At 47.7% G+C, this 19,997-nt stretch overlaps 1 protein-coding gene across 14 annotated transcripts in view; it reads right to left on the bottom strand.

Annotated features, from left to right (window-relative positions):
• CLASP2 (cytoplasmic linker associated protein 2) overlaps window positions 1–16,340 on the bottom strand; it is a 160,505-nt gene extending 144,165 nt beyond the window's left edge. For 10 of the 14 annotated variants that reach the window (XM_040964567.1, XM_040964524.1, XM_040964531.1 and 7 more), the window contains exon 1: window positions 15,886–16,340. In XM_040964567.1, coding sequence (XP_040820501.1) covers window positions 15,886–16,080 — 195 coding nt within the window. In that variant the 5' untranslated portion in view covers window positions 16,081–16,340. The remainder of the gene's footprint in view (window positions 1–15,885) is intronic. The other 4 variants (XM_040964557.1, XM_040964576.1, XM_040964644.1 and 1 more) reach the window with 2 other exon arrangements.
• Between the last annotated feature and the right edge of the window lie 3,657 nt (window positions 16,341–19,997).

Here is a 19,997-nt window from a genome sequence, read left to right as displayed (position 1 = left end):
ACCACAAACTCAGCAGAAAAAGAAGTATTTCCAGACCCAAGTTAAATTAAACACTGTCCAGATTTCTGCTAAAAATTGTGCAACCCAGGGCCAACAGTGTGGTGCGAAAGGCAGAGCTACCACTTGTGATGCTACCACCACATACAGATGTTATCAGTCAAGTCCAGCAATGATGTGCTTCCAACCCAGATTCCAGCTAACTCTCCTGGGAGGACACAAGAAGATGATCCAAATACTGCAACTTAAGATTTCAAATCCCACAAAATGTTCTGTCCAGTAAATGCAATCCCCAAATATCAGCAAGATTTGCTACCTCCCCTTCCCCATGCTCCCTTTTCCCCTGACCCCCAACTTCGCCTTTTTTCCATTCTTCCCTCTCTGTCCCTAACACTCAAAAGTCCTGGCTGCTCTGTTTCTAATATGTGCCCCTGCCAATGTACCTGGGAAAGCAGCTGATGTTGGCCCAAGTGCTGGGGCCCTGCCAGTCATGTGGGAGACCAGGATAGACTCAATCCAAAGCCAAGAGCTAAGAGCCTCTTCTGGCTCTCCCACAAGGGTGCAGGATCCCAAGGACTTGGGCCTTCCTCCACTGCTTCCCCAGGCCACAAGTAGGGAGCTCAATTGGAAGTAGAGTCCCAGTTCTTGGCGGCCAGCTCTACCACTAGCTAGAGCTCTCTGTCTGTCTCTCTGTCCATCTGTCTCTCTGTTTTTCAAATATATAAATCTCAAGGCATATTTGAAGCTGGATACATTTTTTAAAGCTTAATTTATTTTTATATGAAAGGCAGATTTAACAGAGAAGACTTCCATCAGCTGATTCATTCCTCAAATAGCCACACGGTCCTAGCTGACCCTATGACAAGACTGGAGTTAGGAGTTTCTTCTGGGTCTCCCAAGTGGGTGCAGGGTCCCAAGGAATTGGGTCCCCCCTGCTACTTTTCCAGGCCACAAGCAGAAAGCTGGGTCAGAAGTGGGGCAACCGGACCCGGGAGGTAGCCTAGCAGCTAAAATCCTCACCTTGCTCATGCCCCGGGATCCCATATGGACACCAGTTCATGTCCTGGCAGCCCTGCTTCCCATCCAGTTCCCTGCATGTGCCCTGGGAAAGCAGTCAAGGACAGTCCAAAGCCTTGGGACCCTGAAGCCATGTGGGGGGACCGAGAAGAAGCTCCTGGCTCCTGGTTTCAGATTGGCTCAGCTCCAAGCATTGCGGCTTCTTGGGAAGTGAGCCAGCAGACCAAAGATCTCCTTTGCTGTACATCTGACTTTTTCCAATAAAAATAGATAAATTGCAAAAATAAATAAATAAATAAAAAAGAAGTGGGGCAGCCAAGACACCAACTGATGCCCATAGGGGATGCTGGCACCACACGGCAGATTAGTATTCAGAGTCACCAAGCCATGCCTAAACTTATACACAATTTTTATTATTATTTCCATGATACAGTTTTGTAGTTACAGGGGAAGGGGATCTGGGGGCATATTAGAGTGTGAGCAGCTGAGGGCACATATGACAGGGGAGGAATAACTTCTGGGGTCTTCTACACTACATTCGCAGGTAAGGGAGGGAGCTGAGACAGTAACTTAGAGACGGAAGCCACAGGACATGTCTGGAAAAGACCAAGGCACCTGTCCACGTGGGACACCCGGGCTGAGCTAAATAGCATCACTCACTGACCACTGTTTCACGCAACAGCTAAGAACTGCTGGGTATGGCTGGCTGAGTGAGTACCTGCTTACAAGGGTTGCAGTAGAGTGTGGGTCATGTCAGGCTGAGCTGCAGCACCCACCAGAATAGAAGAGAATCGGATCTGGGTGCAGATTTTGTAGGGGAATTGTGGGCTCAATTCTGTGGGACTGTGGCACCCACTACTTTGCTCAGAGAACTGGGTGGTGACAAGTCAAGGCAGACCAGACCATAGAATTCATCTGACAGGAACTTCCTGACAGCCGTGGGTAAACTCCCCTGCTAGACTGAAGCTCCCACTGGGGAGCACAACAGCTGGGGCTGGGGTGGGCCAGGCCAAGCAAGGCTGAAGCACTCATTCGTATTTATGTGGGCTGGATCAGAGTGCAGACTAGGCTGGACCAGGCCAAAGAAGCAGCTAACACACACAAGAACCAGGACAGGGTGTGGGCCGTGTCCACTAAGCTAGGTTACAACACCCGCCAGCAAGAGCTGAGACTGGGGGTGGGTGATGTCAGGTGGGTGATGTCAAGCTGGGTTGAAGCACTCACAAGATCCAGGGCTAGGAATGGGCCTGGTAAGATAATCTTGAGGGGCCCGGTGGCGTGGCCTAGCGGCTTAAGTCCTCACCTTAAATGCCCCGGGATCCCATATGGGCACCAGTTCTAATCCCAGCAGCTCACTTCCCATCTTGCTCCCTGCTTGTGGCCCGGGAAAGCAGTCGAGGACAGCCCAAAGCTTTGGGACCCTGCACCCGTGTGGGAGACCTGGAAGAAGTTCCTGGATCCTGGCTTCGGATTGGCATAGCATCAGCCATTGAGCTTACTTGGGAGTGAATCATCGGACAGAAGATCTTCCTCTCTGTCTCTTATCCTCTCTGTATATCTGACTTTCCAATAAATAAATAAATCTTATAAAAAAAAAAGATAATCTTGAGGACGCACCTGCTAGACTGCAGCTTCAACTGGGCAGTGCAAGAGCTAGGGCTGGGGGCGGACAGGGCTGAGCAAGGCTGCACCACCTGTAAGCATGTGTAGGAGCTGGGTTTTGGCCTCAGCACCAGCTGGCACTTATGAGAGCCAGAATGGGTGTGGGAAAGGCTGGTCTAGGCCACAACAAATGCTGGTTGACATAGAGGTGTGTAAGGGTATGGCCTAGGGTGGGCTAGGCTGTAACACCCACCAGCAAGAGCTAAAATGAGTACAGGACAATTGAGTTAAGCCACAGTAACAGCCACTGAATGCCAGGACTAGAGGCCAGCCAATTCAGGTTGGGTCATAGCACCCGCTGGCATTTGTGTGAACCAAATCAGGGTGCAGAAAGGCTGGGTGGACTACAACACCTGCCAGTTCACATGAGGGTAGAGTTAGAGGAGGGCCAGGCTGGGCTAAGTTGCTGTATCACCAGCAAGAGCTGGGACTAGGGATGGGCTGGGCTAAACCAGTTTGCAGCACCTGCTGCTGAACGTCGGGACTGAGGTTAGACCATCTCATATTGGGCCACAGCACCTACTGACATACATAAGACACAGGGCTGGGAGTGAGCCTGGCATCAAACTTTGGGGACTCCCTGGCTAGGCTGCTTCTTCCACCTGTGAGTATGAGTTGGGACTAGGGGAGGGAAGGTCTCGGGGGCAAGCCAGGCTTAGCTTCTGTACCTGCTAGTGTGCATTAGAGCCAAATTAAGTATGGGCTGGCAAGGCTAGGCCACAGCATCCACTGGCAAGTGCCAGGACTGGGTGCAAGTCAAGTCAGGCTGAACTGCAGTACCCCTGGCAAGCACAAAATCTGGGGCTGGGAGTGGGGTTGTTATGGAAACTGTGGGCACTACTCTGCTAGGCTGCAGCTTGCAGCTCCCACTGGTGGCAAACAGGGCTGGGCAAGGTAGCAGAAGTCAATGGCATGTGTGTGGACTGAGTCTGGAGGGCAGGTTGAGCTAAGCTAAGCTACAGCACTCATGAATCTGCATGAAAGCCAGAAGAGATTTAAGATGGACCAGGCTAGGGCACAGCACATACTGGCACATGCAAAAATTAGGACTGGGAATGGGCCTGGTGTGGGTTAACTGGGGTCACTCTGAGTAGGCTGTGGTACCTGTTGTGGTACATGAAGACCAGGCCTGTGGTGAGCTGAACTGGATTAGGCTGCAGCACCTCAGTTCATGTGAGAAGACGGGGTTGAGATTGGAACTTCCAGGCATACACCAATATGTGCTGTATCCATCAGTATGCGGGTTGGCTGGGGCAGATAATGAACTAAACCTGGCCCTGCACTAGCTGACACACATGAGAGTCAACTCTGAAAGCACCTCATGTGAGGTTTCTTGGGGAACTCCCCAATTAGATCACTGGACTCAAATCCCAAGAACAGGGAAAATCACAATATATGCAGTCCAACCTTGGAGTGCATGTGTCAGGACTGGGCTTTCTCAGTTGCTGATGCCTGTGCAGTGATCAGCATGCCCAGATGCACACGGGGGACAAGACAGCTGGCTCATCTGAGCCAGCAGATGTCAACTGCCTTGTCAGACCACGGAAAGTAGAACAGGTTAGACCACTCCCTTGGCCAAGCTTTGCAACATGTTCACTGGCCCTGAGGATACAGGTCAGGATGTTGGTCAGCCAACAGACCTTGGAAAAATTTTCTCAACTCTGGTGCAATGAAGCCAACAACATTTCAGAACTATCTGTTTTTGGACAATACTCTCAGGACATCCTTCCCCACATTGGGGTTGCTAAGGAGTTATCAAACAACCGTTCCCCCATCTCTGGGTGCTGATATAGCTTGACAGCAAGACATATTTCCCTCTTTTCCCTCCTGCAGATACAGGGGAAAAAATTGAAACATCTGTCCCACCTACCTTCTGCCATACTTCAACTCTCCCTACCCCAATCAGAGATCCACATGGGTGTGCATCCCTATCAATTATTTAAACAATGTTAAAAAAGAATTTAAGAAAACTATATTCACAAGTCTTGACATTAGAATTCCAGTGCTTGTAACTGAAAAAAACGCATCCTTTGATCTATAACTTGCCTTTTTCTCCATTTTCTAGCCTGTAGTAACCAATACTCTATTTCTAATACTATGGATTTGATTTTTTTTTTCTTTAGCTTTCAAAATATGAGTCAGATCATAGATTTATTTGTCTTCCTGTGTCGAGTTTATTTCACTTAGTATGATGTTACCTGTGCTGACGAAGGTCCTGGCAAGTGACAGGAGTTCCTTTTGGAGGTTGAATAATATTTTGCTATATAACGGTTTTAGAAAGTTAACGGAATTCCACTTTCCTACAAGCTTTCTGAAGTCCCTTCATACATACCCCATTTCTCTTAACTCCACTAATCACCTGATCAACATTTAGGTTGTTTGTATATCTTGGCTATTATGAACAGTGCTGTAATGGAATATTTCCTTGAGACGGTGATATATTTCCTTTAAACATATACAAACTGCCCAGTGCAGTAGTCTAATGACTAAAAGTCCTCGCTTTTCATATGGCTATGGGCACCAGTTTGTGTGCTGGCTGCTCCACTTCCCATGTAGCTCCCTGCTTGTGGCCTGGGAAAGCAGTCAAGAACGATCCCAAAGCTTTGGGACCCTGCACCTGCGTGGGAGACACAGAATAAGCTCCTGGCTCCTGGCTTCAGAACAGCTCAAATCCAGTCACTGCAGCCACTTGGGAAGCAAACCAGTGGATGGAAGACTTTTTTTTCTGTCTCCTCTCATTGTATATCTGCCTTTCCAATAAAAATAAATAAATCTTTAAATACACACACAGAGAAGTAGGATTGCTGGAACATACGATAGTTCTAATTCTAGTCTGGGGGGAAGTGCTCCACTGTTTTCCACAGTGGCCATAACAATTTATCGTTCTTCCAACAAGGTACAAGAGTGCCTTTCGTTCGACATCCTCTTCTTCATTTGTTATCTTTGAATTTCTTGGTAATAGATACCTCGATGGGTGTGAGGTGATGTCTCACTGTGGTTTTAATGTACTTCTCTGATGATAAATGATGTTGAGTATCTTTCATATATCTGTTGGTCATTTCTACATCTTGAGAAATGTCTATGCAAGTCTCATGTCCATTAAAAAAAAACTTTTATTTCCACTTGAAAGGCAGAAAGAAAAAGAGAGAGAAGCAGGAAAAGATCTCTTCCATCTACTGGCTTATTTGCTTCCCCAACGTCCACAACAGATACGGCAGGCCAAGCCCAAAGTCAGGAGCTTGGAACTCGATCCAGTTCCCACAGAGGTGGCGGGGCCTAAGCACTCGGGCCACCAGGCACTGCTTCCCAGAATGTGCTAGAAGGAATCGGAATCAGAAACAGAGTAGCTGCAATTGAACCAGGCACTCCTTATGGGTGTGATGGCTTAACTTGATGAGCCATAATATCCATCCCGGACCAATTTCTACCTGGGGGGCTTATGGGCAGTTTTTATATTTTTTGACTGGTTGCTACTGAAATGTGTGAGTGATTTATACCTTTTAAATTTTAACACCTTCTCAGATATGTTGTTTACAAATATTTTCCTGTCTAGGTGATTTTTTGTTTTTCTATACAAAAATTTTTAGTTTGATGTAATCCTGCTTGCATATTTTTGCTTTTGTTGCTATGGTTTTAGATATTAAATCTGAAAAATTGCTGGCAAGATCAAAGTCAAACAAATTTCCCCTGTGTCTTCTTGTAGGAATTTTAGTCTCAGGTCTGGCACAGTAGTCTACTGGTTTGCACGCACCTTGCATGCACAAGGATCCCACGTGGGCACCAGTTCTAATCCTAGTGGCCTCACCTCCCATCCAGCTCCCCACTTGTGGCCTGGGAAAGCAATCAAGGATGGCCGAAAGCCTTGGGACCCTGCACCTGCACAGGAAGTCCAGAAAAAGCTCCTTGCTCCTGGCTTCAGATCAGCTCAGCTCTGACCACTGCAGCCACCTGGGGAGTGAACCAGCAGATGGAAGGTCTTTGTCTCTCCTTCTCTCTCTTTATATCTGCCTTTCCAACAAAAATAAGTAAAACTTTAGGGGAAAAAAAAAAGAATTTTAGTTTCAGTTACTTGTAATTTTTGGTCTATATTCAGTTGATTTTGTACACACTGTAAGATAAACATTCCATTTCATTTTTTGGCACATGGATAACCAGTATGCTCAACAGGATTTACTGAAGAAACTATCCTTCCCACATCGTGTTTTCTTGGCACCTTTGTCAAAAATTACCTGGCCAGGTATACATGTACCAGCTTATCCAAGGGTGATTATTAGAGGCAGTCTCTGGGCCCAGTGTGATAGCATAGCGGTTAAAGTCCTCGTCTTGAACACGCTGGGATCCCATATGAGTGCCAGTTCTAATCCTGGCAGTCCTGCTTCCCACCCATCTCCCTGCCTGTGGCCTGGGAAAGCAGTTGAGGACAGTCCAAAGCTTTGGGATCCTGTACCTGCTTGGGAGACCCGGAAGAAGCTCCGGGATCCTGGCTTTGGATTGGCTCAGCTCCAGCCGTCGCAGCCACTTGGGAAGTGAATCACTGGATGGAAGATCTTCCTCTCTGTCTCTCCTCTTCTCTGTATATCTCACTTGCCAGTAAAAATAAAAAGATGGTGTAGAGGCAGTCTCTATACAGATAACAATCCTTTTAAATGGAGGTCAGGATCCATAATCAAAGGGGATATCAAAGTCCAAGAGCTTTAAAGATGCTAAGGTTTGGAAAGTGGGAAAAGTAGTCACAAGCCAAAGGATCTCATTCTCCTTGAGATCTCCAGCAGGAATGCAATCTGGCTGACACACTGATTTTACCCTGGTAAAGCTCATTTCGGATTTTCAACCTCCAAAACTACAAGAGAGCAAATACGTGCTGGGCCAAGCTGGTCAGTGTGTAGCTGTCCACTACAGCAGCAATAGGAAACGATACCCAATGCACCGACCTTAACAGCATCCTGATTTTTCTTAAAGAACTAGTCAGGAGTTAGTGTTGCTGTAGAGCCCGTTAAGCAGCAGCTTGCCATGACAGCGTCTCACATCCACATTGGAGAAGGCACAAGTTGGGACTCCTTTCCTTTTAATCTGGCTCCCTACAAATGGACCTGGTTCCTGCCACCCACCTAAGAGGTCTTGGCTCCTGCTTTTAGCTTCGTCCAGATCCCACTGTTACAGCCACCTGGGAAATGAACAGCAGATGGAAGATCTTTGCCTCCCTCTGTCACTCTGCCTTTCAAGTGGATAAATAATGTTTTTTAAAAATTTGATTTAAAAATTAAAATCTTTTGGAAATTTGAATTCTTACTATTTATATCAAAGAAGCAGCTGTTTTGTTTTGTAACTGTGGTGCAGCAGGACTGGATATGGGATGATGAGAGCACTGAGGCACAAATGATTTTACTGTTTATCTTCTATTGTGCTCAAAATCCTCGATAATAAAGTTGTTTTAGAAAAATTACAGCCCCCAGCTGTATGCAACTGTCTAGGTTGCCTTGTATCTAGGCAAGTGTTACACTGCTGGGAGAAAAGCAGCCAATAGCTGGCGGTTCTGGGCCTGGTTAATACTAAAGCTGTGTGTCAGCATAGTTGCCTACTCTTATTATTTTTCTGTTATTAAGATGCGTGGGAAAGGCAGGTCCTCTACCCCAGACCTCAGCACACATGCCACTGTGCAGTGCGGTTCTGAGGGAGCTGTGGACTGTCCAGAGAAGGGCATCTGTGGAAATGTTGGGGGAGAAGACCACCAAGAGCATGTCTGAGAGTTAGTGACCTCTGGGGCTTTCCACAGACCAGGCCACTGCACTCAGATAGGTGAGGGAACTGGGGTGGGATGCTTTAGATGGGGGAAACCTGAGGGCCTATCCGGGTCAGGCCAAGGCACCTGCCCACGTGAGAGACCTCGCTGGGGTGAGTAGCAGTACCCGCTGTCTGCTGGTGCATGCAAAGTTGGGGCTGAGCTAGGTCAGCCACGAGTAGAGGGGAAGGGGACAGGCAATGTCAAGCTGGGCTGCAGCAGCCACCTAAACACAAGAAACCGGAGCTGGGGTAAATGCTGTAGATCTGTAGGCTCACCCTGCGGGACTGCAGCACATGCCAGTTCGCACAAGAGCCTGGGGTGGTGACGGGCCGCTCCAGGCTAAACCACAGAACACACCGACACTTGCTGGGGCTGGAGAAGGCCAGGCCAGGCCAGGCCAGGTCGGACTGTAGCACCTGTCAGCACATGCAACGGCCAGGACTGAGGGTAGACCACACCAAGCAGAGCTCAGCCTGGGGGTGGGCCAGGCCAGGCCTTAGCACCTGCTGGTACAGGATAGTGTGTGGGCCACACCAGAAGGGGCTAGGCCGCGACACCTGCCAGCAATAGCTAAGATGGGGCCTGGTAGTCCTGGCTATTTGGCGTGTGAACCAATGGATGGAAGCTCAATTTTTCTCTTTTTGTTATTTTGCTTTTCAATTCAATAAATCTTTAAAAACAAGTTACATATGGAATTACAAATAATTGTGTAATTCCCATTTGGACACTTTTTCACTAAGCTAAAGGTTCTCTTAGTAGCAAAATGTAAAAAATCTTGTTTTACTTCGCTCTTCACCACTTAGAAATCTCAATGTCTTGGCTCAGATCCTTTATAATATAAAAGGTACAGCATTTTCCTCTGAAAGAAAACCTAATATAACTTCTAATGAGCAGAACAACTCTTAAATAAGTAAAACTGGAGCTTAGACTAATCTTAAATTTTAGGGTGTTTTTAAACCACAAAACCGAAATGTTGAGGAATTTAATGAAATTTTACTAGCCCCAGGAAGTCCTGAAACTGAAGGGTCATTCCTCCATCCATTTTTCTCCCTCTTTCACTGCTGAAACCCAAGTAGTTAAACATATCTGAGTAATCTGATTTCAATAAACTCACATGCAAGTTGTCACCCTGGTTACAGAGTTTGGATTCAACAGAATGTATGATTTTTCTGGACAGCTTAGATCAGAAATGTTGTTAACAGAAACCTTGTCCGCAGACAATAAGCAAGTAACTGCGTGCCATAGCGATGAGCAAGCTCAGCCTGGGAACAACAATCAAGAACTTTCTTTGATGGGGCCAGCTCTGTGGTGCAGCCAGTAAAGCCCCTTGCCAGCAGTACCAGCACCCTGTATGAGCCACAGTTTGAACCCCTTCCCATCTCACTCCCTGCTAAAGCAGTGGAACGTGGCTCAATCACGTGGGCCCCTGTCACCCACAGGAGAAGCTCCTGACTTCCAGCTTCAGCCTTACCCAGCCCCAGACACTGCAGCCACTTGGGAAGTGAACCAGGGGATGGCAGGTCTGTCTCCCCTTCTCTCACTATACCTCTACCTTTCAAATACACAAAAGAAATGTTTAAAAGCAAAAAGAAAGAACTTCCCTTACAAAGTCAAAAAGCCAGATGATGAATTTTTTTTTCCCTCTAAGAAGAATATAAACTTTAATTCATAATCATGAGATCATGAAATGTTTTTCTGCCACCAGGAGACAGAAAAAAGAAATGTTTTATACATAACAATCATGTTTCTATAATGCTCCTTCCATCACTTAGGAAATAATGTAGGTTTTCGGGACATTTTTTCCACATGATTAAAACATCTAAGAAAACTGGCAAAAGAATATAAAATTTTAACTGGTAAAGTAAGTGGGCATATACACACAGATTAAATGAGTAAAATCTTACAAATTTGGAAAACCTGAAGGTTATTTTTATATAAATATATAAATAATAAAAATAATTCTGCTCAAAAAACAAAAGATGGGCAGGTGGTTAAGACACCCCTGCCATCCACCTGAGCCAGATCCCGGCTCTGTGTCCCGACTCCAGCTTCCCACTAACACAGACCTCAGGGGAGGAATGGCTCATGTCATTGAGTTCCTACCCGCTCCCCAGTGGAGCTCAGGACTGGGTTCCTGGCTCCTGGTTTCAGCCTGCCCTTACCCTAGCTGTAGTGGGCAAGTGGGGAATGAGCCAGTGCAAGGAAGGTCTCCCCTGTATCTGTGCTTGTTCCTCAACATCATTTTCTAAACGGATACAAGCTACCGAAGCCTACACAGTGATCAGCTCCACCAAGAACAAGGGAGACATGTAAATGGAAGCATAACCCAACACCTTAACTTTTAGATACACAAAGGCATTTCAGAAAATGTATTCAAATGTGCATTATGAAAATATATGTGTGGATTTCAAAAAAGCTTTTGGTCCAAAATGAACTTCATTTATTTATCTATTTATATTACGTTCAAACGCAGAAAAAGAGAGGTCTTCCATCTGTTGGTTCATTCCACAAATGTCTAGGAACAAAGCCAGATGCCAAGCACCCCACTTACACTTACACCTTTCAGGTCAATGTCAGGGACTTGAGTGCTTGAGCCCTCACTCACTGTCGCCCAGGACAGACATCAGCAGGAAGCTTGACTGGAAGCAAAGTACATACAACTCGAACCAGGCACTCTGAGATGGCTACAGGTGTCCCAAGCAGAGACTTAAGCTGCTGTGCCAAACACTAAGCTCAGATTTACTTTAACTACATTTTCCAGTAGCTTTTGGAAATATCCTTGTACACCCAAGGATTCTCAAGAGGGGTGGGAGAGACACACAGTGTTACTATCTGGAGAGGTACAGCTCTCAGAACACATGGCCACACCCACTGCCAGACCCTGAAACACTCAATCCGATTTGAAAGTGAAGGAGCCTAGAATTTACACAGAAATCTATGCAGAAATGCAATCAACAGGTAAATCACAACTGAGATTTCACTTAACAATCCTGCTGTGGGTATAAAGGCGGACAGGGTGGGAAGGTACAGTAACCCAGGTCATAAAAAATTCTAAAGCTTACAATTTTTTTCAGTGAAGCAGGAATCAAGACCTCAGCTCACACTAATGATGCAAGATGAGACATACTGGAAAGTCTGAGGCTAAAGAAAGATACAAAATAGCTGTTTAAGAGACAGAGCAACTGAACTAATACAGTGCAATGGTCAGCATGAAGGGCTGACTTCAAGCTCAAGAGTTTAAAACAAAGATTGTTACAGAGGTTTTGTGTTTTATCTTCGTCAGTTCAACTTCTGTTGTATTGGTGCAGCTATGGGACAGGCAGAGTGAAATCGGTGTTGCATTTTTTTTTTAAGATTTATTTTTATTATTTTTTTACTGGAAAGGCAGATATACAGAGAGGAGAGACAGAGAGGAAGATCTTCCGTCCGATGATTCACTCCCCAAGTGAGCTCAACGGCCCATGCTATGCCGATCCGAAGCCAGGAGCCTCTTCCGGGTCTCCCACGCGGGTGCAGGGTCCCAAAGCGTTGGGCCGTCCTCGACTGCTTTCCCGGGCCACAGGCAGGGAGCAGGAAGGGAAGCGGGGCTGCCGGGATTAGAACCGGCGCCCATATGGGATCCCGGGCATGCAAGGCGAGGACTTAACCACTTGCGCCACCGCGCTGGGCCCAATCAGTGTTGCATTTTATCAAATGAAAGCATGAGTAAAAGGGAGGAGAATTAAGAATGAACATAAAGGGCAGGGGGTTGCTACACAAGTGGATGTCCTAGAATGCTTGCATGCGGGTCAGAGTGCCTGGGTGAGAGTTCCTGCTCCGCTTCACACCCAGCTTCCTGCCCACGTGCACTCACAGCTTACGGCTCTAGCACGGGCTCCCTGCCGCTGAGGTGGGAGGCCCACAAGAAGCTCAGGCTCCTGGCTTCAGCCTGGCCTAACTCCAGCTGCTGCAGGCCTCTGGGGAGTCCATCAGCAGGCAGAACATCTCTTGCTCTCCCCGTCACTGTGCCTTTCAAATAAGTTTAAAAAACAAAAACAAAAAGAAACCTCTGAAAAGAATGGAATGAATGCAAGGGGTGATTAATGATAACTGCTCAATCAAGAGGGACTGGGGTTTCAAAAGCTTGATGAAATGGATGTCACACGGGGTAGTCGAGCTCTTCATTACGTCTGTGCATCAGAGACAAGGTTCAGAATTGAGCGTTCCAGAACATGCCAATCAACAACGGTAACACGGCATGTAAAGTCTAGCTGGTTGACACTCGTGCACCTGTAGGAGTCTTTACTGGCCACAGCGGCATTCTCAGCAAAACGTGCTGGCACAGGAATGCGACTTTCCTTACATTTTGGGAGGAGGGGGAAGGGGAGGGTAGTCAGGCTGATACATTTGTAAGAGGAAATATATCTTCTTTCACGTAAATTATGTGTAATTTTCCTCTATGACATAATTGGGACATTATGGAGATTCTGTTTAAATGATGCGTATTGGGCATTACCCATACATTTTACTTCAGGATTGCGGCGAGGACACTGAATCTGAAGGGAGACTCAGGTGGCCTGGACAAATTCTCACGCATACACACAGGGTGACACTGGCAAGGGCAAAGTCAAAGGCAGACAGCTCAAAACAGCCTGGGAATTCAGCCCACACGTTCAGCAAAAGGAACAGGTAAGACCTACCCATAAGTGCATTCACGCACTATTTACACACTATTGTTCTGTAACTATCACTTTAGCATCCAAATTAATTTCTGGCAAACTAAAATATGCTGCATTTTAAGAAACTGATAGCTTAGGGAAAATCTAACTGAGGTAACATCATTATTGGAGCATCTAAGGAAATGTGATACTGGAACTCAAGACTTGAAATCCTAGCACATGACTTAGTCCAGCACCACACAGCTGTAAATACTGATGGTTTTAGAGTCAACTTAACTCTCATGCTGTAGATGAAACTTAAATGTTAGTAATCGTCAAAGTGTACTGAAGTACAAGCAGAGCTGACAAACAGCAGCGTACTGAAGAAGCTCATCAAAGTAGATGGGATCAGTGTGAAAATGCTCATCTCCAGTGGCTCAAGTTACAACTCACTGCCAAGTCGGACTGGAAAGCAACATACTGGTCACGGCTCCTTTTCTACAAGAGAAAAGTAACAGTACCAACATCCTAAGATGCCTTAAAGATCTCCTGAGATGATGCAAAGGCCAACACTTGAGACACCGCCGGGTGACACTAAGGCCTCTTCAAGGGGATCACACGTGACAGCATCGTACTTGGGAAATAGTCTGTGTGTCACGCCTCTAAATAAAATAAGAAATTAGAGGACCGCTAAAACGGCACCACTGTCCTTAGCAAAAATCAAGTTAACAGGAGACAACTATTACATGCCTATTCACATACATATATATATATTCTTGAATTTTTAAAAATGTATTTATTTGAGAGGAGGAGCAAGAGCGAGAGAGAGAAACAGAGCTGCTGCCTTTTCCTGCTGCCCCGCATGCCTAACCGCACCAGTACCCGGGCATGCGGGGCAGCCATGGATGTCATCCCAGGGCCCCCCATGCGGAGCATGCTCTGAGGCTTCTGTTCAAGTGGTTTTGACAGTTCTAAGATGCTGCTCATTTCACTGCTCCAACGATGGGGAATCCTTGCAAGGTCCACTGGCTGACATAGTCCACCCTCAAGTCTCCACTCACCCTCACACTCGCTGGCAAAGCTGGGCCAGGAAGAGTTGTCCACTTGGCTAAGCCATCCATGTCAGTAGACTAATCTCTACAACAGCAAGGATCTCACTCTGCGAACTCCACTGAGGAGTTCAGTGACCAACCATTCACAACTCTAACCTACATATCTGTGCCCAACACTCTGTGAGCCCCTTCACCGTTTTCAGCTTTTTTTCTCTCAACCATCCAGAACCAGAAACCTTTTGAGCTTTAACATGATATCCAAAAGTGCATCTCTGGACACTGGGAAAATGTACAGGAAGTGTGTGGAGAAGGTGATGGGCGCCGAACAGTAATGGCACCGCACTACCAGTTAAAAACCAACCCAGCATGGAGTGGAACGGAACGCTGTGGACTCACACAGGCTCAGCATGTTTCATCAGCGCGCTGCTCCTTCGCACCACTGGGGGCACCTTTGGGTGTCAAACAGCCCTGTGGTCAGTGTGGAACTTAGTGGTACATCAGCCTGCCCTTGGAAGGGGAGTAACCCCGCCCAGAGCTGACCTGCTGCAACGCCCTCTCCCATCACACACAATCCACTTTGATCAGATCCACACCCATCTTACAAAATCAGCCACTGTAGCCTATTTCTCCCAATACAACAAAAATTCCCCCACATGTAATATTTTAAACTCCCCAAACGTTCACAAACAATAATAATAAAGGGATCACGTAAGGGAGGTTGGCTGATTCTCAAACTGGTCACTACCCTTCTAAAAGTCCTAACCTTCCCAAAACTCATTTCACCGTTACATACACAAAATTATGGAGTTTGCTTTTTCTCCCTTACACAGATGGAGAAAAAAAAAAATGTTTGCAAAGCACAGCCTGAGTTCTAAAGAGATGCTACTAAGAAAAATTACTTCATCCCCCCCCCCCCCAGGAGGTTGCGGCTAATATTTTAAAGCAACACTGCCCCCAGAAGTCTGGAGGGAAAAGTAAGTGCCACTGGCCGACATGCTAATTACACAATAGTCGGCTGGCTACCCCTACAACCTGCCTACTGCTAACTTTTCAGAAACACCCCTCCCTCCTGATGCTTCATCCTTTTTTTTTTTTTTCGGTTTCGATTTGACCCGAGCGAAGCGTGCTAAGTACAAGGTTTTAAATCCAAGTCAAGTCCTCAACGGCGGCAAAACGAAAGGACACTCAAGTCTGAGCGTTTCTTTCCGGCGACAAGAAACAAAAAGCCAAAGAAGACAGGCCACGGGGGCTGGGGGGTGGGGTGGGGGGCGCGGCATCTTCTCAGCTCCAATGATGGACGCAGTCGGGCATCGAGCCCCACCACCAATGCTTGGGACGGTGGACTGCAAATCTCCAGATAAAACAATCAAGAAAAAAAAAAAAGTGGGAGGGAACAAGCATAACATAGAAGCTAGCTTAAGCAGAATTAATATAAAAATGAAGAGGTGAATTGGACATCTCTCTTCAACTTGAAATCCTCCTCCTCCTCCTGGGGGAGTGTTTACACAGGTGCGGACAAACGTTCCACTCTGTCCTCGCCTCGAGTTATCAAGGAGCCACAAACACTGGGTTCCCGGCGCGCCAAGCAACACCGCAACGCGTCGCCCGATCGCGGGACGTGCCTCCAGCCCCGGGGGGTGGGGTGGAGGTCGGTCCTCGGGGCGCGCTCCGGGGGAGACCCCCGTGGACCCCACTCCACCCCAGCCCGAGCCCTCCGGCCCGGATCGCCTCTTCTCACCTGGTAGTTGCTCGAGCCCACCCAGCCCGTGAGCGCGTCCAGAGTCTTGGCCAGGCGGTTCTGGTCCTCTTCCAGGTCCGGGATGGCTCCCGGGGCGCCGAGGTAGAGCAGCAGCTCCTGGCCGACCTGCAGCCGGCCGCCGACGTCCTTCTGCAACACCTGAGCGCTGAAGTACTCCATGCCGCGGGGCTCCATGGCTGCGGCCACCCCCGCCCGGCAGCCCGCGGCTCCCGGGGGCCAACTCGCGCCGAGCGCGCCGCCCAGCCGCCGCCAGTGCGGGCGTCCGGGCGGGGAAGCCGGCGGGCACCCCCCGGGCGAGGTGCGGCTCGCGAGGCTCGGCGGCCGGCGGGAGCAGAGCCAAGCTACCCGGCGGACCCCAAACTAGTCAAACTCGGCGCCCCCCGAGCCCCAGTCCGCTTCAGAGGCCGCGGCCGCGGCGACGTCAGCACGCGCGTGACGTCAGCGCGACGCCGGAGAGCCGCCCTCCCCGGGCCGGCCGTGTTGGCTCGCGTCTCGCGGCGAACGCGGCGGCGGCGGCGGCGACTTGGCGGAACCGCTGAGGGCGACGGGACGGCGGGGCGAGCTGGGGTTCGAGCTGGCCGGCCCTTGAACCCCGGGCGCCTTCGCCGCGCCCTGCCTTTTCCTTGTCAGATACAGAAGGCTTCCAAAGTTGTCTGCTGCTTGAGTACTTGGGAAAGTTTCCGGGACTTGGAAAGCACCCCTCTCCACTGCCAATGCCTTTTAAAAATTAAAAAATTTAATATTTTCCCTCATGGAAAACACCATGTGCCTTGCTTCCGGGCCCCGCCACAGTTACTCGGTACCCTTTCTTTACAGACTGAGAGAGTTAATTTGCAGGGAGGATGAAAGACAAGTTTCCCAGTGTACACTCCCCGAATATTTCGGCAAATACGTAAACTCGACCCTGAGCCTCCCTCCCCGTCATCCAACACCTCTTCCGCAGGCAGCGACCTTGATGTCTGTGGCAGGAGGGTAGTTCTCCCTGTCTGGCTGCTTGGTCCTTCAGTGTACCGTGTTAGGATCCCTTGAGCCCTCTGTGGTCCCCGGAGTGTCGGATGTTGCTGGATACTGATGCTTGCTGATAGCTTCACTCACCTGTTGATGCGCATTTTAGGAGTGGGGGGGGGGCGGGGGAAGGGAGTGGCAGATTTCTGAAGATTATAAATAAAGCTGCCTTGAGAGTAAGTGGACACATCACATTTTGATTTCTCTTGAGTGAATACCAACACCTGGCTGGATCCTTAAATTTCTCTCCACCGAGGCTGAGGAGTCCAGTTGCTGTGCAGCTTTTGCAGTATTGGGTGTACCTTTGCTCATGCTAGCAGGGGTAGAAGGTACTGTAATACATTCTAAAAGCACCAGCCTGTTATTTCCAACAACATTGAAAAAGCAGCCCTGTCGGGTCAGCCTCCATCTCCTCTGGTACCCCCAAATCCAGAAATATTTGTGCTTTCCCTAAGGTGGTACCTGGCAAAAGATGTGTGCTTGACCCATCTAAACTGAATGAGTAAATGAATTCAATAATAGCAATGATAATATCAATAGACTCCCCTCATTCACCCACTTGGCAGCAGTCTGTGTTAGGTTTTTCACTGTCTCTTGAGTTTCACGGTGTGCTGTCAAGTTTCCTCCCTCTTTGATCAATTCTACTTTTCCTGAGCCTGTTCCTCAACCAAGCACAGCAGAGTGCTAGGGTTTGCATGTCCTGCTGGGCCAAGGGGATTCTGAGAGAGGTGACAAAACACGTCATTTCTGGAGATTGGCGTTTGAATGGATGGGGCGAGTACAGCGCACACAGTCCCCACGGTCTAGCCACCAAGGACTGAACGCAGTGCGGAGGAAGAGGACTTGGATCTGCTTTCTTGGGCTGACATGCTTTTCCCACCCAGGCTAACTAGGAGTCCGTCACACCAGCAGCTCTCTCACTTCCCCAGCTTGTGTGTAAGGCACTCTTCGCCTCCTTAGATGTGCGAGCAAATCCGCTCACCAATCTTTGACTTCTGCTGTCAACCTACAAGGAAAAAAAAAATTCAGAGATTCCCCAAAGAATGATGCTGCTAATTTGGAAATTATACAGTGTTGAGAAGCCCCATGTTAGAGTAAACTATAGGCAAAAGCCAAAGAAGTAGAGGCAAGGGGAAATGTTTGAAGTCATCTCTAGCGCAGTGACTGACGTCACAGGGTGACGTCATTCTGAGACAGAGCCGACGAAAGTGGCTGGGCGACCGTCCTTGTGGAAGTGCTGCTGGTTCAAGGTTGCGCTGGCCTCTGTGCGAGCTTGTGGTTCTGGCAAGCTTTTATGACAGTTACTGTCAGGAAATGAACCATAAGCCTCCCTTGTTCATGACACCTGGCTGGATTTATTTTCTGTTAGGGTTTTACTAAGAACCTACGGCTTCTATACACTTTGGTAAGGATTCCTCAGATGGCTGCAATAACTGACACTGAGCCAGGAGCTTCTATCAGATCTCCCGCATGGATGCAGGGACCCAAATCTTCCACTGCTTTCCCAGGTGCATTAGCAGGGAGCTCGGTTAGAAGTGGAACAGCTGGGACTCAAACTGGTAATCGTACTGGATGCCAGCACAGCCTACCGACTGTGGCTTCACTCGCAATACTTCAGCAACGGCCCCATCCATTTGCCTTTCTAAACTTAGGAAACTTAAGAATCGCAAGAGATTATTTTTTGTTGTTGTTAGTCATCTAAATCACCTCGAAGTTATAAATACAGTTGTGTGTGAGTAACCCAGGAGCATCTGCAAAATTGTTGGTAAACACTAGTTTACTAGTAAACACACGTTCGTGACTTCTCTGTGTTTCATTAATCCATCAGTAATAAATCTCTTCTGAGCACCTGTAAATTGCTAAATATTACACCAAGTTCCATAAATCCAAACCTCAATTTCACCTAGTCTTTGACCACACAAGCTCAAATAGCACTAGGAATATCGGCACTTCTGAGATGCTATAATGTTCTAAGAAGATGGGTTTTGGAATTACAGATAAGGGGTTCCTTATCTCGAGGGCAGCGAGTATGAAGGCAGGAGAGCTACGAAGGAGGGCAGGCTTTCTGGAGGAAGTTATACTTAAATTGAGCTTTGAGGATAAGTAGGAATTAACTAAAGAAGTGGTTTCCTGATGTCTAGCAAGTTTAGCTACAAGATGTAGACCTAATTATTTGACTCAGCATTTTCTATGATCATTACACACTGACTACAAAATCTTCAAAATCCCATCACTGCTGTCTTAGAGTAAACGTTGTTACAGCAGAAAGTTAACAACTTTCTGGCTCTTGGCACTGTTAGTGTCTTAGCCATTTGTTTTTTCACAGCACCGTAATGTGATCAAGAGTGTAACATTTAGGACAAAGTGGAGCACAAGAACTGGGGGCAGCTGCTATGAAACAATTTATTCCCTTGACCTTTTTTTCCCCCCCAAAGTTAAGGTTTTAACAGACCAGTGCAGTAACTCAGCAGGCTAATCCTCTACCTGCAAGCACCAGCATCCCAGATGGATGCTGAATCTAGCTGTTCCACTTCTCATCCAGCTCTCTGCTTATGGACTGGGGAAGCAGAGGGTGGGCTCAAGTCCTTGGACCTCTATATCCAAGTGGGAGAACTGCAGGAAGCTCCTGGCTACAGATGGGCTCAGTTCCTGTCATTACAGCCATTTGAAAAATGAACCAGTAGGCAGGAGATTCATTCTCTCTCTCTCTCTCTCCCTAAATTTATCTTCAGATAAAAATAAATAAATAAAAACAAAAGAGAGACCAGTTTGATTCAATTTTTTAAATTAATTAATTAATTTGAGAGACAAAGACAGAGCTTCCATCCTCTGGTTTACTCCCTAGTACCCATAAGAGTTGGGGCTGCAGCAAGGCCAAAGCTGGGAACCAGGAACACAACCCAGGCCTCTAATATGGGTGGCAGGAACCTGATCACTGGAGCTTTTACCCACTGCCCTCCATGCTCTGCCCACAGCAAGAAAACCAAAGGCAGCAGCTGCAAGTTGAGCCGTAGCACTCTGATATGGGAGCTGGGCTTTTTATGAATTAGACCAAATTTCAGCCCTAAAAGACCATGTACAGAGGT

This window comes from Ochotona curzoniae, unplaced genomic scaffold, assembly GCF_017591425.1.
Source record: "Ochotona curzoniae isolate NIBS_2020 unplaced genomic scaffold, NIBS_Ocur_1.0 contig_1302, whole genome shotgun sequence".
Lineage (NCBI taxonomy): Eukaryota > Metazoa > Chordata > Mammalia > Lagomorpha > Ochotonidae > Ochotona > Ochotona curzoniae.
The sequence above is the reverse complement of the archived record's forward strand: the minus strand, read 5'-3'. Positions and strand labels throughout refer to the sequence as shown.